The sequence below is a fragment of the Protopterus annectens genome, chromosome 10.part0, assembly GCF_019279795.1.
Source record: "Protopterus annectens isolate FY-2018-M chromosome 10.part0, PAN1.0, whole genome shotgun sequence".
Lineage (NCBI taxonomy): Eukaryota > Metazoa > Chordata > Ceratodontiformes > Protopteridae > Protopterus > Protopterus annectens.
This window is the reverse complement of record NC_056744.1, coordinates 187,540,263-187,566,044: the sequence shown is the minus strand read 5'-3', so window position 1 is coordinate 187,566,044 and position 25,782 is coordinate 187,540,263. Positions and strand designations below refer to the sequence as shown.

Below are 25,782 nucleotides of genomic sequence, written 5' to 3'. Positions count from 1 at the left end.
GAACTGGGCAGATGAAGCTCAGACTAAGAAACATTTCAAAGTAACTGCACTTTGCAAATAACCAGTACACAGCATTCTTAAACTTTCCCAAAATGACCATACTTTGCTAAATAACTCTTTACAGTTCAAGAAACACTCTGTAATGGAAACACTTTGTGGATAGACACACCCAGCAAAAGAAACTTTTTGAAATGGCTGTATTTTGACTGTACTTTATGAAATAGTGTCACTGTGCAACAAATAAACTCTTCGGAATAAATGTTCAGTAATAAGCACACACTGTAAGTACTTTTACACACTTTGAGATGCTTTGAATAACTCTAGTTATGCCATGAATACAATGTGAAATAGTAGTTATGCCAAAACACAGTACTTTGTCAAAAAACATGCAGTCACCTTGCTTTATTTATGCTTAATATGCCCTTTTTTACCCTTATTATATTTGTTTTGCTCATTTAATCATTTTCCATGCCCATTATACTTTTCTTGTACTCGTTTTATTCTAAACATGCTCGTTTTGCAATTCCAAGGTAATTCAGAACCCCTTATGTTCTTTTCTGATAATTGTTTTATTAAATATCTTAATTTTAAACATTTTGTTTAATTAATAAACCCTTTGTGCGTCTCGCTTGTTTAATAATACAGTTAATGCCCTTGTAATGCACCTTTTTATCTTTTTTTTCTAAAATAAATCCTTTGTGCAAGTTTTCATTACCTTTGGTTCATTTCTGGCTCTTTTTTTGTGCTTGTTTCTCTTAGTTTACTTTCACCGTTAACTCTGTACTTCATAGCTCTGAAAAGCAGTCTCTGGAATCCCACTTCTGACATGTCATTTATCCAGTCTGAATAAAATAGACGAGTCTTGTGGGTTCTGTTCAAGCAGCTTTCTTATGTACAAACACCTCAGGAGTGAGGCTTAATAACTTTAACTTAGATAAACTTATAAACAAACTAGCTATTACACTCATACATGTTTGCTCAATGGTTGCATTCTCAAAATGGCACTGAAGCTAGCACGTGCTTGCTATTCATATACATGTGCCGACCTTGAAATGCTTCTTAAAGGTATAACACACACATATACACTATTCTGTTTTTTCTTCATTAATTGTATATTTGAAAAAGACTTGAAAGTGTCTCAAAATATTCCACAACCTTGAGATATAGTTTTCTGGATTTATCAAGTACAAAATGACATCATCTGCAAATAAAGACGATTTTTTTCTTGGTTACTATACTAATTATATCCCTGAATTGTCGAGTCCCTTATTTTCTTTTGTATAAGCTTGATTTTTTTGCAAATTGCAAGAGCTGTGATTTGGTACAGCTTGCAACCTGCAATAGTTTTTAAATTGGTAAGACAAACAGAATGCTTAAAGACAGCTTTCTTGTGCATATTTATGATACTTCCAGGAAAGATAAAATAATTCTTTATGTAAACATGTCTTAAGTGCTGGGACTACACATAAATTTAAATTTCTTGTATTATAGCTATTGAATAAGAGCATTAGGGGAGGTAATGTTAGTAATAAAACTGAAATTTTAGAAACTAAATGGATCCTAGAAATGCAAAGTGACAAGGGACAAGGTTTGAATGAGTATGTTCCCTTAAGACCTCTGCTCAGGTCACATGATCTGAACAGGTAACTTCAAACCTTTGTATCTTTAAAGGGCAACAATGGGATTCTGTTATTAAATGCTCAACTTCTCTGTCCTGTTTCTCCCTATTTACAGTCCCTTTTATGAATAAACAATACAGCATTTAAAATATTTTTAAATCAGCTGTCTCTCTCCATTAGAACAGTACCTTACTGTACTGTGAAGGTTTCACTTTCAAAACACTTTTATTCCACCCTAGAAAAGCTTGCTGCAGTCTCCAATTCACTGATTTCAGCAAAGGTAATGAATCCAGGTAGTTTTCTGGGTAATTCCCTCCCCAAACTGACATCACCATGACCGTCCTAAAAACCCACCCATACTGTGATATCACAACTCTCTAGTCCTTCCCCTACCCCTACAGAAATTAAATGCTAGAACATGGAAACAGTACGAGTCAAGACTCCTGCTGTGAGCTGTCAATCACAGCAGGTAACAGCTCAAATTACCCTTAGCACTTTGACAGCTAGGGAAGTTAGGTGGGAAGAGGGATGGGAGAGGTGTCGAAGTAGTACAATTCAGCTTCACAAAAGACTGCAATTTAGCCATCCTAAAAAGAATCAGCAGTAAAAAGCACTTTGAAGGTCTGTTCTGTGGCATTTGCACTGTTTGTGTTTTAAGTAGTCATTGAATGGCATGAAATGTTACTTAAAACTAACTGACTGAAAGATAACAGAGTATACATGTAAAATAAATGCAGTGGCAGGAACTTTAGGAAGAAAGAGGGCTGCATGATGTAATTTTTTTACAGACAAGCACTGCATTGTGGGATACCCAGAGGCACTTCAAGATGCTAGATCCCATATGGTCAGACTCAGAAATTATGTATAAAAATATTTAAAAACCTGTAAATAGTCCCAGAGTGGTGTTAAAATGTAGGAAATCACCAAACCATGATAAAATAAGTTTTTTGAGTCTGTGGGTGTGGTTCTCCCTTAAATAGTCTCAAGCACTGTGTTAGATCTGATAGAGCTCCAGGACCGGAGTGAAAGCACTCATCTTTACTTGGTGTTTTATTTGCTGTTTTTATTTCTTTTATTGCCTTTCATTTAAAGTATTCCATTTTATCTGCATCTACTATGTATGACTGGCTACTCTTGCATCGAAAGCCCTTATTTTCTTTGCCAAGGTCTCCAACTATAAAGTAAACAGGAGAAAGATGACACGCATGCCTGGTTCCTTACAATGAACCTACTTCATGACTTTAGTACCAGTAAATATGGAAATAAGAAGTTAATGACATTTTTGTAACATTTCTCTACATTTTTACCTGCCCATCTGTAGATGCAGAAAAGCAGTCTGTACCAGTTTTGGACTGCAGCCAGATGACTTTATATACTGGGTCTCTGTGACTATGTTCTACAACTGATAACTCCACAGGCTGACTCCCTTTACGAGTATCCCAATACACTATATAAAAGAGAAAGCCATCAATATGTATTCAGAAATAAGACTGTAAAAGTGATTTTGATTTAGTAAGTTATATGAATTATGTATGTATTACACAGTCCATGTGTTTTACATTGTAACAGTTGTTATTTGAAAATTAGTAAAATACCCAAATTCACAAAAATATAAAAGCTAATAACATTTTTAAGCTAGGATCCTACCCTAGTGTGTGAACTGTAACCATTTATTAGTACACTATATACGTTCTTACTCATCATTACCATCTACATACTGAGAACAGCTGAAGACAGGGAGCCCATATAGACTTCTTACAGCTTCTAAGATTTATCAATAAAGAAGCTAGAATAGGCTAGTGGTGATGGTACCAGTGTAGCCTTTTTTGTAATCCTCTTCTATTTCCTTCAAAATAGAATGGATGTAACTAAATTACCCATTTAAATCAGCTATGCAAATATCTTCAGCTATTAGTTCTCAGTGGAGACTGCATTCCAAAAAAGCTATTGTCTTTTCCTGATTTGACCAGTGTTACAGACTTATAGTGTAAAGAAAAAACAAATGTTTTTAAAATGGGACCCATAACATTCCACAACTACTTTATGATCAGCAATTGTTACACAAATATCTGTGTCTTTCATCACTCTTCTTAACATGAGATCTTCAACAAAAGATGTTCAGTGTTACTAACCAATCTGTCCATTGTAGCAGCCTCCAACAAGTATATGGGAATCCTTGGGGTTGTACTCCAAACTAACAAGGGGAGAGGCAGGTTTCAAAGTCAGTTCTGGTTTGTTAGGATTCTCTGGAAAAGCAAAAGCAAAAATGATTTGTTACAACCCGGCAGTCAGTTTCTCCAAACCATATATCACAATCATGCTCTTATCCAGTTTACAAAAGTGCAGTAAAATAAAAATATGACTTTATTATGACATTAGACCTTCATGATCCATTGGCTCCAACAAATGGACTAGTAGCCATAGGCAGAAGTCACTTGGCATCTTTAAGACTCCCACATTTTGAAAAATCTGTTTCTCTAAAAAAAAATAATAATAATAATAATCTGCTTCTCCAGCTCCCATAATGCTCTGCACCTCCCTTTCATCTAGATCAAGTCTATCCCCTTTATACAGCATGGGCAACAATTTTTATCTTATTGCTCTCAGGATCTTTCTTCCAGTTGCACCCTCACTCCCCCACCCCCCAAAGATGAATTTCTCTCCAGGAAGAGAGAGATGGTAATGGTTGGTGGCTATGTTGATGGGAACAGAGACAGATCATTATAGTCTAACTTTCTGGTAAATATATAATTTTCATGTCATGCATGGAGCACAGTGATTACAGTTCAATATCTGAAAAAAACACAAATAAGTTAAGCACTACTATAGCTCAAGACCCAATCTTAATAAATGTTAAGCACCCCCCTGCTTTACTTGTTATGGTTGGGTCTCATGCTAGGCAGTCAAATCTACTAATCTAGTACTGACCAGCAAGACAGTGACCTAAAACAATGAGTGAGAAGGTCACTGAAAAACCAATCAGTAAAAACAAAATGAAAACTCCATCAAAGCTAGAACTTCCAGTGAGTGACCTCCCAAACCTTTTGTATCAGAGGCACATGGGATATATGCAAATAATCCCCATGAACATCAGGTGTTTCAGCTAATTGGCAATTCTGAATGCCCATGACTTGTTTTGTCGTTTTAATGCACAATTTCAGGCCAATAAAGCCAAACCTCACTAGCTGTGGCTATGCATATTTCGGCCTTGTTATGACTTCATCAACACAGCACAAGCAGAGTGTTTGACTAAGCATTAGAAAAAAGAAGTTATGTACTTACCATAATGTTCCATCTGAGTAGGTAACTTTATTTGTCTGTGTGCTGTAAGACTTCATCAGACAAGGCACAATTTAATTAACACATTTATATATGCTGACAAATTTTAAATTAACCAATAAAAAACTGTTAAAAACCAATACTCATGAATATGAATGTAAATGAAAAACTCATCCAACTATATGTATACATATTAAATGCATCCCTACTTTACAGATACATGTATTATTTGTGCTCTGCAGTGCTCCGGAATATCCTTCCTTGAGGACCTCCCAAGCTTTTGGTAGCTGGGGACTCTGTCCCACAGGTTGCTGATCAAATGAAGTTAACTACTTCAGATAAAGAAGTTATGTACTCACCACAACATTCCATCTCAGTAGGTAACTTCATCTGTCAGCAACCGACCCCCCCCCTCCATCCCCCTAGCCTGTAGTTCGTAGTTCGTTACCTGAATGATTAATTGTTTCATTCCTGGTAGGTATCAGGTTAGGATGTTCAGGTGGTTTGTTTTGGTGCTGTATGATAATCGGGCAAACTCGATCTGAGGACTGGAGGGAGGTAGCAGGGTGTTATGGGTAAGGGGAGGAGCTTGGAGCTCGGATCTCTAGCTTGGAAAGCTATCGGCTCGGATCCGGATCGGATCAGATACCCACAGGTTCCCACAGGTTGCTGACAAATAAAGTTAATAATCTGAAAATACGAGGCACAGTGTAACAAAGACCAATAAACAAAAAAAAACACTATGGAGAGGACAAACCGCACTGGACAGCCGAGAAATTTTAACAGATTTATTCCAAGGTTAAACGTTAGACAATTCACCACATTTTTCGTCAATAAGCTGTAAGACTTCATCAGATAAGGCACAATTTAATTAACACATTTATATATGCTGACAAATTTTAAATTAACCAATAAAAACTGTTAAAAACCAATCCTCATGAATATGAATGTAAATGAAAAACTCATCCAACTATATGTATACATATTAAATGCAGCCTTACTTTACAGATACATGTATTATTTGTGCAATATATAGTGCACTAAAAACATTTAATAATTTTTTAATCTTTTATTTATTAATATATTCATATATAAAATTCATAATATTAAGACAATGTTCAACCAAAAACACAAATCACTTCATCAATGGGACAATGCTCCCATCTGGTGGTCAAAAAATGGTATATATAATCCTATTGCATCTTTTACACTAAAATCAAAGTGAAACTTGAAATAGATAGAAATGTAGCGAGAATGAATTCATGTAATGAATATAAATAACACCTTAAAATACCCAGATAAATAAATATATATGAATCAAATATTGAACCCAAAAAGTATTAATACATAAATATATATATGTATATATATATAATATACATAAAACATAAATAGTATACCCATAAAATATAGTGTTATATTAAATATTTAAAACTGTTAAAAAATTTATTTATTTTAAAATATATGTAAATATACAATCATGTAAATGAATAAATGTATATATATGTGCACATGTGAACCCAATGCTGGTATTATTACAGTTTGGCTGCCCTTAATTTCAAAACTGGGGCGAGTGAGATGTAATCGTTTAAACCTAGGAATTTGTTGGCCTCAAGAACAATCTGCCAATATAATTCCCAGTATTCAATGTGAGTCTCCCATAAACCCCCTCTCTCGTCCTTCTGAATTTCTTCTAAAATGAAGAATTTATACTTAGCTAGGGGGCAGGTATTCATGTGTTTATATAGTGCATTAAATTCTTTCTTGTTTTTGATATCATTCAAATGTTCATACACCTTCCTTCTTATTTTCCTTTCGGTCTTTCCAATGTAGAAAGCCGAACATATTTCACAAATCGCAATGTATACTACTCCAAAAGAATTGCAATTACTATGTACTTTACCAACAACTTCTCTATCTCTTGCTTCAATAAAAATGCTATGTGAATTAAACATAGATGAACATTGCATACGCATACCACATGGATAAGTGCCCCCTATGTTTGTACTTTTCTTCCTCACTCTATGTTGAACTGTCAACCAATCCTTTATATTACGTCCCCTCCTAAAAATAATATTAAATGAATCTCTTGATTTATTTAAATTAAGATCAGTAATGTTAAGGAACTTGTCCCATTCTCTGTGAACCACTTGGTGGATGACATCTGCATCACCACTAAAATCAGTTATAAATGCCTGACTGTATATTTTTCCTTTGTTTAAGTCTTTAGTCTCCGTTGGACCAAAATCACTGGTAGTGGGGAGACTGTAATTCAATATGGGTGCAAACCTATTATTTCCCCCTTGAATGATATCCTTTTTAATGTGGTTGCAAAAGTCAAGTGGATAACCCCTCTCCAAAAACATATCCACTAAAAATTCTAATTCTACAACAAAATCTTGGTCCCTGGATGTCATCCTAGAAATCCTTACCATTTGACCCTTTACAATACTACGCTTTTGATGTAAAGGGTGCCCACTTTTAAAATGTAGATATGAATTGAAAAAAGTTTTTCTAAAAAACTTTGACTTAAATTTGTCACCGTCTTTTTCTATCATCACATCTAAATAATTTATACTCTGTGCATTCATTTCATGGGTAAATTTTAAAAAGGTGGTAGTGCCATTAACATATTAGATAAACTCTTCTAACCTTTCTATACTGTCTTTCCAAAAAATAATAATGTCATCTAAAAACCGTTTATATAAACTCCAGCATTCTCTATATGCACTATGATAGATAAATTTATCTTCCCATGTATTTAAAACCATGTTGGCATATATGGGAGCACATCTTGCTCCCATGGCTACCCCACTTAGTTGATGGTAATATTCTCCTTGGAAGAATAAATAATTATGTTTTAAAACCAATTCCATCAAAATGACACAAGTGTAAATTTCATCATCTTTTAATTCTTGAAAAGATCTTATAGCTTCTTCAAACCATTCTAATCCTATTTTATGCGGTATTGAGCCAAACAAATCTACATCTATAGTAACCAATATAACATCTTTATTTGTAGTAATACTCTTCACTTTTTTTAAAAAAATCCCATGAATCCTTCAAATAAGACCTCCCTTTAAACATTAGGTTCTTCAATTTAGTATCAATATATCTTGCTAAAGGTGATATCACTGAACCTTCTGCTGCTACAATAGGACGTAAAGGGGGGTCTTCCAAATTCTTATGCACTTTGGGAATGCCGAACATTGATGGAATTTTTGGTTTATTATTATGTAAAAATTCAAACATACTATGTTCAATAAATCCCTCCAGAAACAAATCATATAATGTGGTGTAAATTCTCTTATAACCAATGTTAATTTCATTAATAGAAACATTACTATATTTTGACTCTTCCAATAATATATTAAACATTTTACCTTCATATGCAATAGAATTCATAAGTACCACCCCACCCCCTTTATCCGGTTTCATTATTCTCAAATTCAAATTCACTCTTAATCTATTAAGTAATGTTAGTTCTTCTGGTGTTAGATTAGGAGTAAATCTATTTTTTCTGATAGTTTGTCTTAACTCATTCTCCACAATATTCTTGAATTTTTTTTAATTGTGTGTGTATAGGGGGATTCCAAGTGCTTTTTTTCTTTAACTCACTAGCATGATCCACTTCGGTGGTAATATCCCCACAAATTATTTCTAAATTAATTTTCCTCAGGAACATCTTAACATCGATAATTAATCTACTCATATCACATTTAGTCCTTGGGACGAAATAGAGGCCTTTAGAAAACAATTCAAAATAGGTGTATTTAATATCCAGCTTGGTATAATTAAATATATTAAAGTTCTTAAAATTAGCACATGTGCAAATAATAGCTTTATCATGTATATTTCCCAGATCTCTATCAATATCATCGTTGTAAGTGTTAGTGTTATTACTATCCTTATTAGGACGTTCTAAATATCTATGGTTTATTATCTCCTGCCCCTCTCCCCATCCCTCCATCCATTCCTTTGAAAATTTCCTTCTTTCTGGTTTTTGATCCTTTCTGACCTTCGAAGGGGAGGGAAATCGGAAGGGTCAAAAGGATCCTGTTGTAAGTCACCATGTCTTTCGTCATGATAAATAATGTTTTCATGTCCATATTGATTATTGTGTAAATATCTCTCATTTTTATAGTTAAAAATACTTCTAGGTTTCGGGTATTGTATCCCTTGTTCATATTCAAATGTATGTCTCATTATCTTTCTTTTTTTCTTTTCTACAATTTTACTACATTTCTTATCTATATCATTTCTTAAATTCAAATATTTCTGTTTTTCTTGTTCCACAATAAATAAAAGATCACTAGTTATTTTACCATTAACAATATCAATTTGCTTCATTAAGCAATTCATTTCTTCTTCATTATTTTTTAATAATAACTCTCAGGAGCTCAAAGCCCCAACCATCAAACATATTCAATAACTTATCATAGAACTTAAGGGGGGAGGTTGGCATAATGGTTAAGGTGTTCACCTTACAGACACAAGGTGAAAGGTTTGATTCTCACTTGGGGTAATTGGCTAGGCTTAAAATGACCCACAAGGGCAGTTAGCCTAGTACTAAACTATGAACTATGCCTTCCCTCACATTGTTGGGAAATTTATAAATGCGCAAGCCTTTTGGTACAATTTTAGTGTTAAGGCATTCTTTCAAATATATGTTGTCAATATTCAATATTTTAAACTTAAACAACAAATCATTCAACTTGTGTACATTGTCGGCATATGTGCAAAAGTCATCATTTTCAATAGGTGAAAGGTCGTTAAGCTCAACCTTTTGTTTGAGCCACTCATTCAAAGATATATTGTTAATCAGTCACCTTGTTTTCCTGTCGAATTGCGAATGTAACCATGTCCGCTGTTATCCGCTTGAGAGTTAGTGCCCTGAATGAAAATATTCGGGTAGTTGTTAATACCACCAGGTCCCGTATTCACAACATCAATGAAGCTGCGATTAGAGCCATGTCCATCTCTGCCATTTCTGTTCTTGTCTCCACGAGGCAATAATGCACCCTGGTTACCAGAAAGAGAGTCAGTGCTGCTTTGGCGTACAAGTGAGTGACATAAAGGAGTCAGCAAAGCAACTAGCTGGCTCAGCTGGCCAATAAGTGCCGGTAACTGATTTCCCTGCGATGTAACAGTATCCATACTGACCGAGGAAAAGCTGTCCTCACCCTCCATGAGAACTAATAATCTGAAAATACGAGGCACAGTGTAACAAAGACCAATAAACAAAAAAAACACTGTGGAGAGGACAAACCGCACCGGACAGCCGAGAAATTTTAACAGATTTATTCCAAGGTTAAACGTTAGACAATTCACCACGTTTTTCGTCAATAAGCTGTAAGACTTCATCAGACAAAGCACAATTTAATTAACACATTTATGTATGCTGACAAATTTTAAATTAACCAATAAAAACTGTTAAAAAACAATCCTCATGAATATGAATGTAAATGAAAAACTCATCCAACTATATGTATACATATTAAATGCATCCCTACTTTACAGATACATGTATTGTTTGTGCAATATATAGTGCACTAAAAACATTTAATAATTTTTTAATCTTTTATTTATTAATATATTCATATATAAAATTCATAATATTAAGACAACGTTCAACCAAAAACACAAATCACTTCATCAATGGGACAATGCTCCCATCTGGTGGTCAAAAAATGGTATATATAATCCTATTGCATCTTTTACACTAAAATCAAAGTGAAACTTGAAATAGAAATGTAGCGAGAATGAATTCATGTAATGAATATAAATAACACCTTAAAAATACCCAGATAAATAAATATATATGAATCAAATATTGAACCCAAAAAGTATTAATACATAAATATATATATATATATATATATATATATATATATATATATATAATATACATAAAATATACATAAAACATAAATATACATGATAAAGCTATTATTTGCACATGTGCTAATTTTAAGAACTTTAATATATTTAATTATACCAAGCTGGATATTAATGACACCTATTTTGAATTGTTTTCTAAAGGCCTCAATTTCGTTCCGAGGACTAAATGTGATATGAGTATATTATTTATCGATGTTAAGATGTTCCTGAGGAAAATTAATTTAGAATTAATTTGTGGGGATATTACCTCCGAAGTGGATCATGCTAGTGAGTTAAAGAAAAAAAGCACTTGGAATCCCCCTATACACACACAATTAAAAAATTTCGAGAATATTGTGGAGAATGAATTAAGACAAACTATCAGAAAAAATAGATTTACTCCTAATCTTACACCAGAAGAACTAACATTACTTAATAGATTAAGAGTGAATTTGAATTTGAGAATAATGAAACTGGATAAAGAGGGTGGGGTGGTACTTTTGAATTCTATTACATATGAAGGTAAAATGTTTAATATATTATTGGAAGAGACAACAGCCTGAAATATCCACAGTCTCTGTCACTTCAATTACGAATTCCAATTCCAGTAGGGTATAAAAAGTTATTTATTCAGGTAGCAAAAGTTAGCGCTTTCACCAAAAAGGCTTTCTCAAACTACAAAGCTGCCATTGAAACATATCATTTAAATATATAAAAGACAAAGCTGATAGGTTCAAAGATAATTAATTAAACATGCTAAATACTGCATCACTGATTCATTTAAAATGATATGCATTCATTTATACATGCATAGAATCACAATCCACATTAAAACATTTAAAAACATACAGTACCCTAAATATATAAAGAATATATAAAAAACATATAAAGAATATATAAAAAACGTGATAAATAAAACTAATGCCTAAAAAGTTTTCTCTTTTTTAGAAGTGGTTTCACTTGTGTTTTATCATTTAGTCCAGGCTTCTTATCTGCTCTCAGCCTGACTATCCATCTAAGCTCAGCCTCTTGTAAATGAGCATCTACATCCCCACCTCTAATATCTGATAGGACATGTTGCATTTCTATGTAGGTAAGACGTGCAGACAGCTTAGGGAGCGCATCAGGGAACATGTTTATAGTATTAGGATTGGGTCCGAACATAACGCACTTGCAAAACATGTTAAAAGTATGGGTGCTGAACATTTTTTTGTTTTTAATGTCATGCAACATGTCCTATCAGATATTAGAGGTGGGGATGTAGATGCTCATTTACAAGAGGCTGAGCTTAGATGGATAGTCAGGCTGAGAGCAGATAAGAAGCCTGGGCTAAATGATAAAACACAAGTGAAACCACTTCTAAAAAAGAGAAGACTTTTTAGGCATTAGTTTTATTTATCACATGTTTTTTATATATTCTTTATATGTTTTTTATATATTCTTTATATATTTAGGGTACTGTATGTTTTTAAATGTTTTAATGTGGATTGTGATTCTATGCATGTATAAATGAATGCATATCATTTTAAATGAATCAATGATGCAGTATTTAGCATGTTTAATTAATTAACTTTGAACCTATCAGCTTTGTCTTTTATATATTTAAATGATGTGTTTCAATGGCAGCTTTGTAGTTTGAGAAAGCCTTTTTGGTGAAAGCGCTAGCTGAATAAATAACTTTTTATACCCTACTGGAATTGGAATTCGTAATTGAAGTGACAGAGACTGTGGATATTTCAGGCTGTTGTCTCTACCTGCATGTGGACACTTTATATTTTATCAGTATTTTTATACTTGGATGCAGGAGAGTTAATCCCTTTATTGGTTTGCTGTGCTTTGATTTGTTATATTATTGGAAGAGTCAAAATATAGTAATGTTTCTATTAATGAAATTAACATTGGTTATAAGAGAATTTACACCACATTATAAGATTTGTTTCTGGAGGGATTTATTGAACATAGTATGTTTGAATTTTTACATAATAATAAACCAAAAATTCCATCAATTTTCGGCATTCCCAAAGTGCATAAGAATTTGGAAGACCCCCCTTCACGTCCTATTGTAGCAGCAGAAGGTTCAGTGATATCACCTTTAGCAAGATATATTGATACTAAATTGAAGAACATAATGTTTAAAGGGAGGTCTTATTTTAAGGATTCATGGGATTTTTTTAAAAAAGTGAAGAGTATTACTACAAATAAAGATGTTATATTGGTTACTATAGACATAGTAGATTTGTCTGGCTCAATACCGCATAAAATAGGATTAGAATGGTTTGAAGAAGCTATAAGATCTTTTCAAGAATTAAAAGATGATGAAATTTATACTTGTGTCAATTTGATGGAATTGGTTTTAAAACATAATTATTTATTCTTCCAAGGAGAATATTACCATCAACTAAGTGGGGTAGCCATGGGAGCAAGATGTGCTCCCATATATGCCAAAATGTTTTTAAATACATGGGAAGATACATTTATCTATCATAGTGCATATAGAAAATGCTGGAGTTTATATAAACGTTTTTTAGATGACATTATTATTTTTTGGAAAGACAGTATAGAAAGGTTAGAAGAGTTTATCAAATATGTTAATGGCACTACCACCTTTTTAAAATTTACCCATGAAATGAATGCACAGAGTATTAATTATTTAGATGTGATGATAGAAAAAGACGGTGACAAATTTAAGTCAAAGGTTTTTAGAAAAACTTTTTTCAATTCATATCTACATTTTAAAAGTGGACACCCTTTACATCAAAAGAGTAGTATTGTAAAGGGTCAAATGGTAAGGATTTCTAGGATGACATCCAGTGACCAAGATTTTATTGTAGAATTGGAATTTTTAGTGGATATGTTTTTGGAGAGGGGTTATCCACTTGACTTTTGCAACCACATTAAAAAGGATATCATTCAAGGGAGAAATAATAGGTTTGCACCCATATTGAATTACAGTCTCCCCACTACCGGTGATTTTGGTCCAATGGAGCCTAAAGACTTAAACAAAGGAAAAATATACAGTCAGGCATTTATAACTTTTAGTTATGTACTTACCATAACTTCAGATGTTTGGGATCCATCTCGCCTACATTCTGACTGATGGGTTCGGAGCCGATCCCTCGGCTCCGACTCAGCACGCTTATGCCAAAGAGCGAAGTCTCTTATTGGCTGAGCTTACTATATCCCAGGATGCACCACTACCAGTCCCCCAGATCTAGTTTGTCCGCATACATGCACACACGTCCCTAGCACCTATATCCTGGGTGGCTCACTGGAAAACACTCCTGAGTACCGTGGAACCAAATGATGCTCGCCCTTTAGATGCCACATCCAATTTATAGTGGGAAATGAAAGTGTGCGGGTTGGACCAAGTAGCCACAGCACAAATCTCAGAAATAGCGAGCTTGGAATGAAATGCAATAGAGGTAGCCATAGCTCTAGTAGAGTGGGCTTTGACAGATGTTGTAAGTTGCTTATTTGAAGAGGAATAAGCCTGAGTTATGCAATCTCTAATCCATTTGGCGATAGTGGCTTTAGTAATGGTTTGACCCAGTTTATTATCCGAAAAGGACACAAACAATTGATCTGTTTTCCGAATTTGTTGAGTCCTGTCTAGATAGAAGCGCAATTGCCTATGAACATCCAACATATGCAAGGTGTATTCCGCTTTGCTTGAAAATTTTGGAAAGAAAACTGGTAGCTCTAGAGATTGTTGGAGACAGAGATTAGAACAAACTTTGAGAACAAAAGATGGATTAGGTCAAAGTGATACTCTATCCTTGTGAAAAATCAAGTACGGTGGTTTGATAGATAGGGCTTGAAGTTCTGAAACTCTTCTTGCAGAGGTAATAGCAATTAAGAAGGCAGTTTTCCAAGACAGATATTTCAACTCACATGTAGCAGCCGGTTCAAAAGGAGCAGATGTTATGGCATGAAGTACCAAATCAAGATCCCACGGAGGCGCAGGATGAAAAACTGGGGGTCTTAAAAGCACAGCACCTTTCATGAAAGTTTTACATAGTCTGCTGCTCATCAACGGTGGGTCTATGGATTCGTGAAATTTGGAGATAGCTGCTAATTGGACTTTAATAGTAGAGACTGAAGATCCTTGATTAAACAAGGATGTAAAAAATTTCAAGACCTCTGGTATCGGGGCAGTAATAGGGTCTAAGCCTCTGAGTTGAGCCCAGATAGCAAACCTCTTCCACTTGCTGAGATACAATTTCTTAGTGGTGGGTTTGTGGGCTGAAGATAAAATGTGAATAACTTCCGGGTCCAAGGTGTGATTTCTGACTAAAGTTGGAAGTGGAGGAGCCAAGCTGTTAATTTCAAAGTGTGAAGGGACTGGTGCTGTTGACCCGACTGATGAAGCAGAAGGTCCGGAGTTAGATCCAAAAACCAAGGACCGTCCAGAGTATATTTCTGTAGGTAGGGGAACCATACCTGACGAGGCCAGTACGGAGCAATTAGAATCATTGTGGACCCCAATTGGGAAGCTTTCTGGATGACTTTGGGGAGGAGTGGAACCGGAGGGAAAGCATAAAGCAGTCCTGTTGGCCAAGGTTGGACTAGAGCATCCGTAGCTGCCTCTCCTTGACGGGGGGGGGGTCAAGGAAAAGAACCTTCTGCACTTTGTGTTGTGTGGTGTTGCAAACAGGTCGCAACACGGAATCCCCCATCTTTTGAAAATCTGAGCTGCTACTGTTTCGTTCAGGGACCACTCATGAGGAGAGAGAATAGTCCTGCTCAGTCTGTCTGCCAATACATTTCATTTTCCCGGAATGTGGGTCGCTACCAGGAAGCGGTTGGTAGCCACTGCCCATTCCCACACCCTCATGGCCTCTCTGCAAAGGGGGTAAGATCTGGTCCCTCCATGTTTGTTTAGATACCAGACCACCGACATGTTGTCTGTGTGGATTGCGATAATGCCTTGAGGGAGAAACTTGTGGAGGGCTTGTAGGGACAGAAGTACAGCCCTCATTTCCAACACATTGATATGGAGAAGTGTTTCGTTTGGAAGCCAAGAATCCTGAACTGACCTGCCCAGACAATGCCCCCCCACCCCGTCTGGGAGGCATCCGTTGTCAAGGTGGCCACCGGAGGGGGTATAACAAAAGGTCTTCCCTGATTCAGATTGGAAGTTAGAAGCCACCAGCGGAGGTCCCGTTTGCACGTTTCTGTAATCAGTATGTGATGATTGAGGGGGAGATCCTGAAAAGACCATTGTGTCGATAACAGCCACTGAAGAATCCTCATGTGCAATCTTGCCAGAGGAACTAGGAGAACCGTGGCAGACATTGAACCTAAAAGTTGCAGGACCATCCTGGCTGGGGCTTTGGATCTTAGAAGCAGGGCTCGGACTTGACCTTGTAATGTTTGAATCCTTTCGGTAGGAAGGAAGATTCGCATTAATTTTGAGTCTATCTCTGCTCCTATGAATCTTATGCGCTGAGAAGGCAGCAAGACAGACTTTGACCAGTTGAATGTAATTCCCAGGGAAGCACCCAGGGAGATAGTGGCTTGTAGGTTCTCTAGTAGTAAATGCCTGGTGGTGGCAGTCAGGAGCCAATCGTCCAGATAGTGAAACACTTGGAATCCGAGACTTCTCAGGTGAGCAGTCACTACTGCCAGACACTTGGTGAACACTCTGGGGGCTGTGGTGAGACCAAAGGGCAGTGCACAAAATTGGAAATGACTGTCTCCCAGGCAGAAGCGCAGATACCTCCTGGACACCTGATGTATCGGTATGTGATAATAGGCATCCTTGAGATCTATGGAGCACATCCAAACATCTTTCTCCAACAATGGGAGAATGGATTGTAAAGTGACCATTCGGAATTTGGACTTCATGACGGACTGGTTTAGTTTGCTGAGATCCAAAATGGGTCTCGGGTCCCCTGTCTTTTTTGGCACTAAAAAGAACCTTGAGTAGTTTCCAGATCCGATCTGGTCTGTGGGGACCGGTTGGATGACTCCTTTTTCTAGCAGCTTTGAAGCTTCTACGGCTGCAATTTCCCTTTGACTGGGTGGTGGGTCCGGGATTTTTTTGGACGGTGGAGGAGAGTATGTGAAGGGAATGGAGTAATCTCCGGCAATTATCCGAAGCACCCATCTGTCCTGAGTAACAGACTCCCAGGCTTTTAGGTGCTTGGCAAATCGGCACCGACTGGCTCCGGAGCAGCACAGCCGGGCAATCCCTCATGAAGTGTGGGAGGCTGAAGAGCCACGAAAGGACTCGCGGTCTCCAGTGTTGCGGGGGCCTCTGCCGCCTCTGGGACGGCGTCTCCCAGAAAAATTTCCCCGTCCTCTGCCTCTGGAAGGGGAATCTTCCTGCTGTTGGGGAAAGAATTTCTGTGATTTGCGGAACCACATTTTCCCTCCTCTTTTAGCCTTGGGATAAGGCCGAAAGGGAGTGGAATAACCTGCTCCTACGGCAGATAAAGTCTTTCCCTCCTGCTCACAGCGGGTAAGAGTGTCTTTTACCTTGGGTCCAAACAAAGAGGACCCATCAAAGGGAGCGTCGGCAAAGGAAGACTTGAAGGCCTCCGCGAAATGACACAAACGGAGCCAGGCTTGTCTCTGTAGAGCCACGCCTGTGCCTGCCGCTCTGCCCGCCCCTTCGGCCGCATATGAAATGAGCCTCATGGACGAGTTAGAAATCGAGTTAAGGATAGCCAACTGAGAGCTAACCGACTGGGCTAGCTGCTCAGGTAGGTTACCTGAGAGGGAGTCTGAGAGCTCCTTGACCAGATCCCTCTGTAGTCTGGTAAAATGTGCCAAATAATTCAGGGACCTCAGAGTAAAGGCCGCTGAAGTCAGGGTGCGCTTCCCGTACTGGTCCATGCTCCTAGACTCCTTATTAGGAGGATGGACGGACGTTGAAGCCTCTGCCACGTCCTGCTGGGTAGCAGATGCCACCACCATGGCATCTACAGCCATGCCTTTAGTTAAGAACTCCTTCTCGGGTGGGGCAGACAAAAATTTGTTAGGGCGAGAAGGCACTGGTTCCATAGTATCTGGATGTTCCCACGCCCTCCGACAAACCAAATCCAGGAGCTCGTCGAAGGGCGGAGACACCCAGGAGGCGGAGGGCTGAGCCCCGAAGGCCTTGAGAAACACAGACTCATCAGCGGGGGGGGGGTTTGGAATTCCAGCCACCTCGTTGCTTAAGGATCTCTAGAATGTCTGCAAATGAGACATCATCCGAGGACGACTTTGGGGACCCCTCCGCATCATCAAGATCAGTGTCCGATGTAAGAGACTCGGGGGAGTCCACGTGCTTCCTCTTGCACGATCTCTTCCTTAGGGGCTCCTCCGAAGACAACTCCGAAGAACCCTCAGGAGGAGGGGAACCCCCCATGGGGGTAACCTCAGGCCCCGGGGCTCCGCTGCCTAGAGACAGGGGAACTGCCAAAGACCCAGTCTCCATGCCCAGGGAAGGTGCCGGTAAAGCCGTAGAGATGGCCGAAGAAGACTTGGCCAAGGCACTCCTCATAGCTCTGAAAGCCGGACCCCCAGAATCCTGGGAGGGTCTGGTCCCCGGAGCCATGATAGCAGACGGAAGTCCCGCGGCCGAAGCACCGAGAGGGAGGCTCGGAACCGACAGCATTGGTCCCGAAACATCACCCCCGGGTCCAGCCGAAGAAGTCCGTGTGCTAAACTCGGACCCGAAGGCTGGGGTTAGAGTAAGGGTCGGAGCTGACCCCAGGATCTCTACTGGCTCCATCAGCACCTGCTCTGACGGAGCCGAAGCGGTCGGAGGAGGAATGGCAATGGAGTGGGCTATCGGCTCCGAAGCCAATTGGGCCAGAGCCGAAACAAATTTTTGAAAGACTGGGGACTGGAACAGTCTTTGGAGCACCCTGTCTATGTCCGAATCTGACATCCTCGATGACCTGGAACGGGTCCGAGTAGGTCTCTCCAACGGCTCCAAGGGACTAGGGGACCGGCTCTGAGGCGACTCAATAACTATCGGCGCCGAAGGAGTGTCCTAGCCAATTTCCGTCGGTGCCGAAGAGGACTTCGGCGCCGAGGAGGAAGTGTCTGAGCGGACAACCTTCATCGGCTCCGAGATCAGTGGAGCCGATGAAGGTGACCCGCCTCTCGATGCCCCAGCCGTCGGCTCCGAACCCAGAGGAGTCGAGAATGGAGGCATCGAGGCAGGCCGTTCCACCCTCGGCTCCGAAGTCCGTGGAGCCGAAGGAGAAGCCTGCCTATGTCTTTTGGTGGTCGGGTCTGACGGACTGGTCCGAGCCGACGCCCTTTTCTTTTTAGCAGGAGAAGGAGAGGACGCTAATGCTTCTTCAAAAGAGGGTTTTATAAGGCCTTTCAAAATAAGTTTATTTTTCCTCTCTTGGAGGACCCTCGAGGAAAAAGCGTGACACACGCTGCAGGACTCCTGCAAATGTTTGGCGCCCAAACAATATACACAGAGAGAGTGGTCATCTGTGATTGACATTTTAAAACTGCACTTAGTGCACTTCTTAAAGCCCGAAGGCCTAGGAGCCTGAGACATTATAGCAACAAATTTAGTAACTCTATCACAGAAAACACAATTTTTTTTTTTTTTTTTAAAAGATTGTCACTACAATGATTAGCTTACGGTTGCCGATTAAGATTGACAGTCCGACAACTACAGAAAATATAACTAAAGGGGATCCTAGAACCCCAAAGGATTGAAAGAAAAAAACAATTGACTGACAGGGAAAAGGTCCTTCAACTCAAAGGGGCCTCTAGTCAGAGCAAACACACAATCACACACAAAATTTTACACAAAAAAAACAGTCACACACAAAAAGTACGGAATAGCTGTTAAAACAGCTTTTTGTTATAGAATTAGAAAATTCCTGACAGAAAAAGTTAGTGAAAAAACACTACTTAGCTCAGCCAGCTCGAGACCACGTCTTTGCTAGTTAGCGGCAAACGAGATCTGGGGGACTGGTAGTGGTGCATCCTGGGATATAGTAAGCTCAGCCAATAAGAGACTTTGCTCTTTGGCATAAGCGTGCCGAGTCGGAGCCGAGGGATCGGCTCCGAACCCATCAGTCAGAATGTAGGCGAGATAGGATCACATAACATCTGATTTTAGTGGTGATGCAGATGTCATCCACCAAGTGGTTCACAGAGAATGGGACAAGTTCTTTAACATTACTGATCTTAATTTAAATAAATCAAGAGATTCTTTTAATATTATTTTTAGGAGGGGACGTAATATAAAGGATTGGTTGACAGTTCAACATAGAGTGAGGAAGAAAAGAACAAAAATAGGGGGCTCTTATCCATGTGGTATGTGTATGCAATGTTCATCTATGTTTAATTCACATAGCATTTTTATTGAAGCAAGAGATAGAGAAGTTGTTGGTAAAGTACATAGTAATTGCAATTCTTTTGGAGTAGTATACATTGCGATTTGTGAAATATGTTCGGCTTTCTACATTGGAAAGACCGAAAGGAAAATAAGAAGGAGGGTGTATGAACATTTGAATGATATCAAAAACGAGAAAGAATTTAATGCACTATATAAACACATGAATACCTGCTCCTTAGCTAAGTATAAATTCTTCATTTTAGAAGAAATTTAGAAGGACGAGAGAGGGGGTTTATGGGAGACTCACATTCAATACCGGGAATTATATTGGCAGATTGTTCTTGAGGCAAACAAATTCCCAGGTTTGAATGATTACATCTCACTCGCCCCAGTTTTGAAATTAAGGGCAGCCAAACTGTAATAATACCAGCATTGGGTTCACATGTGCACATATATATATACATTTATTCATTTACATGATTGTATATTTACATATATTTTAAGATAAATACATTTTTTAACAGTTTTAAATATTTAATATATTTAATATAACTATATTTTATGGGTATACTATTTATGTTTTATGTATATTTTATGTATATTATATATATATATATATATATATATTTATGTATTAATACTTTTTGGGTTCAATATTTGATTCATATATATTTATTTATCTGGGTATTTTTAAGGTGTTATTTATATTCATTACATGAATTCATTCTCGCTACATTTCTATCTATTTCAAGTTTCACTTTGATTTTAGTGTAAAAGATGCAATAGGATTATATATATCATTTTTTGACCACCAGATGGGAGCATTGTCCCATTGATGAAGTGATTTGTGTTTTTGGTTGAACATTGTCTTAATATTACGAATTTTATATATGAATATATTAATAAATAAAAGATTAAAAAATTATTAAATGTTTTTAGTGCACTATATATTGCACAAATAATACATGTATCTGTAAAGTAGGGATGCATTTAATATGTCTACATATAGTTGGATGAGTTTTTCATTTACATTCATATTCATGAGGATTGGTTTTTAACAGTTTTTATTGGTTAATTTAAAATTTGTCAGCATATATAAATGTGTTAATTAAATTGTGCCTTATCTGATGAAGTCTTACAGCTTATTGACGAAAAATGTGGTGAATTGTCTAACGTTTAACCTTGGAATAAATCTGATAAAATTTCTCGGCTGTCCGGTGCAGTTTGTCCTCTCCACAGTGTTTTTTTTGTTTATTGGTCTTTGTTACACTGTGCCTCGTATTTTCAGATTATTAATTTTATTTGTCAGCAACCTGTGGGAACCTGTGGGTATCGGATCCGATCCGGATCCGAGCCGGCAGCTTTCCAAGCTAGAGATCCGAGCTCCAAGCTCCTCCCCTTACCCATAACACCCTGCTACCTCCCTCCAGTCCTCAGATCGAGTTTGCCCGATTATCATACAGCACCAAAACAAACCACCTGAACATCCTAACTTGATACCTACCAGGAATGAAACAATTAATCATTCAGGTAACGAACTACAGGCTAGGGGGATGGAGGGGGGGGGGTCGGTTGCTGACAGATGAAGTTACCTACTGAGATGGAATGTTGTGGTGAGTACATAACTTCTTTATCTGAAGTAGTTAACTTCATTTGATCAGCAACCTGTGGGACAGAGTCCCCAGCTACCAAAAGCTTGGGAGGTCCTCAAGGAAGGATATTCCGGAGCACTGCAAAGCCGAAGGCTGCCCTCCCTCTAGATATGAAATCTAACTTATAATGTGAAATAAAGGTATCCCAAGTAGCCGCAGAACAAATATCATCCAAGGGTACTCGTGACCAAAAGGCAGCAGAGGTAGCCATAGAACTGGTAGAATGAGCACAAACCCCCACGGTCTCAGGTCGACCAGAAATTTTGTACGTGAGTAAAATGCATTGAGATATCCGCTTAGCTAGAGCCACCTTCATTACTGGTTTACCTAAACATGGCTTAGCAAAGGAAACAAAGAGCTGCTCCGACTTACGAGAGGCAGCAGTTCTGTGCAAATAAAAGCGCAACTGTCTATGCACATCTAAAGAATGGAGTCTGTACTCCCCTTTGTTCTGGTAATTAGGAAAGAAAACAGGCAGATTAATGGATTGGTTGTTGTTAGCTTTGGAAGCCACTTTAGGTAAAAAGGAGGGATTCATCCTGAGGGAAGCTCTGTCTTTATGGAAGACAAGATACGGGGGTTTAGAACAAAGGGCCTGAAGTTCTGATACCCTTCTAGCTGAGGTAATAGCAATCAGGAAGGCAGTTTCAAAGACAAATACTTTAAGTCAACCGAAGCTGCAGGTTCAAACGGGGGACCAGTAAGAGCCTGTAGGACTAAGGTTAGATCCCACGGAGGAACCGCATTCTTGACAGAAGGTCTTAAAAGAAAAGCGCCCTTCAAGAAGGCTTTGTAAATCTTAGAGGAAGCTAAGGGGCCAAGATTGTCTCTGATGTGGAAGTGGGAAATGGCCACCATTTGAACCTTCACAGTTGAAGAACTGGCCCCCTGATGAAAAATGTGGGATAAGAACTCAAGTACTGCTGGAATGGGAGCCGTAAAGGGGTCCAAATTCCTATGCCCAGCCCAAATAGAAAAACCTTTCCATTTACTGTTGTAGACTTTCCTGGTAAAAGGCTTATGTGCCGCCACCAGAATGTATTTAACTGAGGACGAGATGCCGGGAGTCCTAGCCACTAATGGAACTGGATCAACCAAGCGGAAAGCTTGAGGTCATCCAGGTTCGGGGTTTTCAATCCCGAAGGATGAGAAATCAGATACGGACTGGGATCTAAGATCCAGGAAGGAGCTATGAGATGAGACCGCAGGTATGGGAACCAGGTTTGATGAGGCCAGAATGGGGCTATGAGGATAATCCTGCTCCCCAACCGACGAGCTTTCTGCAAGAATTTTGTCATTAACGGGAGAGGAGGATAAGCATAAAGAAGACCGGATGGCCAAGCATGAACCAGAGCATCTCTGGGGCTCTCCCCCGGTGGAGGGATTAGAGCGAAAAACTCACTGCACTTTGCGTTCGAAGGCAATGTGAACAGATCGCAGCAAGGTTGACCCCATTTGAGGAAGATCTGTTTTGCTACTAAGGGGTTCAGAGACCACTCATAAGGTGAGAGGATAGTTCGACTCAGCTTGTCCGCTAAAATGTTAGACCGACCCATAATGTGCGCTGCTAGCAGAAAACGGTTGGTGGATATCGCCCACTCCCAAACTCTCATGGCCTCTCAGCAAAGAGGGTAAGACCTGGTCCCCCCTGTTTGTTGATGTACCATACCACTGACATGTTGTCCGTCTGAATTGCAATAGTCCCTAGAGGAAGAAGGACATGGAGAGCCTGCAATGCTAGAAGCACTGCCCTCATCTCCAGAACATTGATATGCAGAACGGTCTCTGTTGGAGTCCACGTGCCTTGGATGGTTCTGCCCATGCAATGCCCCCCCCCCCCCAGGCGAGAAGCGTCCGTGGTCACCGTGGCTTGGGGTAGAGGCATTAAAAAAGGCCGCCCTTCCCGAAGCTCTCGGGAATGTAGCTACCAAAGCAGAGATTACCTGGAAACCCTGCTGAGGGGAATAGGGGAGTACAACGGATGTCAAAGGATGGACCACTGGACCTGCAAGGTCCATTGAAGAACCCTCATATTCAAGCGGGCTAGGGGTGAAAGGTTGATGGCCGCCGCCATAGACCCTAGGGCACTCAGGACTAATTCCGCCGGTGGGGCCGGAGACTGTAGAAGGGCTAAGACATGGAGAGTTAGGTTGCGGAGTCTGTCCAACATCAAGAAGGCCTTGGACTGAAGTGTGTCTAATCTGGCCCCTATAAAGTCCAGGACCTGAGCAGGCTGAAGGGACGATTTTTTGCAATTTATGGTGACCCCCAGTAGGTGAGCCAAATGCAGGAAATAATCCCTGGCCAAGCATAGTAGATGCCTGGTGGGAGTGGCAAGGAGCCAGTCATCCAGGTAAGGGAAGTCCTGTATTCCCTGAAGCCTTGGGTGGGACGCTACAACTGCCATGACCTTGATGAACACCCTGGGGGCTGTGGTGAGGACAAAAGGGAGAACCCTGAACTGATAATGACTGGCTCCCAACCGAAAGCGGAGAAACCTCCTGGATCGCCTGTCCATTAGAATGTGGTAGTACACATCCTTGAGGTCTATGGAGCACATCCAGTCATTCTCCTGCAGCAGGGGGAGAATAGACTGAATGGTGACCATCCGGAATTTCTCTTTGGCAATGGACAGGTTCAGCGTAGACAGGTTGAGAATTGGTCTTAGGTCCCCCATCTTTTTTGGCACCAAAAAGAACCTGGAGAAAATTGCCTGATCCGGACTGGCCTGGGAGGGATGCGCTGGATGGCTCTTTTTCTTAGCAGCTCTTTTATCTCTAAAGCTGCTGCCTCCCTCTGATTGGGTGGGACATCAGGGAGGTGCCCCGACTGAAGGGGAGGATTTAGGAAGGGAATAGAGTAACCTCTGGATATTATTCGGAGCACCCAGCGATCTGTCGTGATGTACTCCCAATGTGCTAGGTGTTCCGAGAAACGCCCCCCGACTGCCTCCAGAGAGGAGCAGTCATGCAACCCCTCAGGGTTGCTGCGTGGGTCGATCAGAAAATGGTTCCCTTGACCCGAAATTCTTCGGCCCCCCCCCCCTGCCTCTGGACCAGCGTCCACCTTGTCCTCCCCTTCCTCTGAAGGACGAAGAGTCCGGAGCAAAACGGGTTTGTTGAGATTTCCGGAACCACATCTTCTTTTGTCCTCTCTGGTTCCTGGAAAGGGACATTTGAGGAGCAGAGAAGTGGATTCCAATGACAGGCAATGTCTTCCCGTCTTTCTTGCTCTGGAGTAGCGTATCGCGGACGGTCTTGCCAAACAGCGCAGAACCATCAAAGGGAGCGTTCGCGATGGACGCCTTGAAGGGTTCCACAAAATCACAAAGACGGAGCCAGGCATAACGCCTTAAGGTGATGCCTGCACCACTGGCTCTAGCCGCCCCCTCCATGGCATGGGAGAGAAGCCACATAGATGTGTTAGATATTGACTTTAGAGTGGCCATTCGCACAGAGAAGGTTTGTTTGTCCTCGGCCGACATGGACTCTGGGGGTGACCCAGCGTACTCTTATATTAGATCCCGCTGAAACCAAATCACGTGTGCCAAGTAGTTCAGCACCCTTACGGAGAAGGTGGCTGAAGCGAACATCCGCTTTCCAATGCGGTCCACCGTCCGAGACTCCTTGTCTGGAGGATGTACCGAGGAACTCTCCTTCTTGGTGGCAGCCACCACCACCATTGCATCTACTGAGGAACCTTTGCTCCATGCCGTTCTGTCTGTCGGGGGGGGGGGGGCTAAAGATCTTACCTGGTCTCCTGGGTATTGGCTGTACAGTGTCCGGCTCCTTCCATGCCCTGGTAGTTATACGATCTACCAGGGGGTCGACCAGAGGGGACACCCAAGAGGTAGATGGGCCTGCGTCAAATGCCTCCAGAAACACAGACTCATCCGAGGAAGGTTTTTGGGCTGACCACCCCCCCTCTAATTTGCAGAATCTCCATGATGTCTCCAAAGGAGACGTCCTCGGGGGGTGACCTGGGGGAACCTTCCCCTTCCTCCAAGTCAGTGTCTTCCGTGAGGGACTCAGGGGAGTCCAAGTGCCTC

At 39.9% G+C, this 25,782-nt stretch overlaps 1 protein-coding gene across 1 annotated transcript in view; it reads right to left on the bottom strand.

The window, feature by feature from the left end:
* DNAI2 (dynein axonemal intermediate chain 2) overlaps positions 1 to 25,782 on the bottom strand; it is an 817,148-nt gene that overhangs the window by 247,713 nt on the left and 543,653 nt on the right. Inside the window, exons 6-7 of the mRNA XM_044086721.1 lie at positions 3,752 to 3,865; positions 2,927 to 3,066 (exon numbers count right to left, since the gene is read on the bottom strand). Of these exons, the coding sequence (XP_043942656.1) occupies positions 2,927 to 3,066; positions 3,752 to 3,865 (254 nt within the window). The remainder of the gene's footprint in view (positions 1 to 2,926; positions 3,067 to 3,751; positions 3,866 to 25,782) is intronic.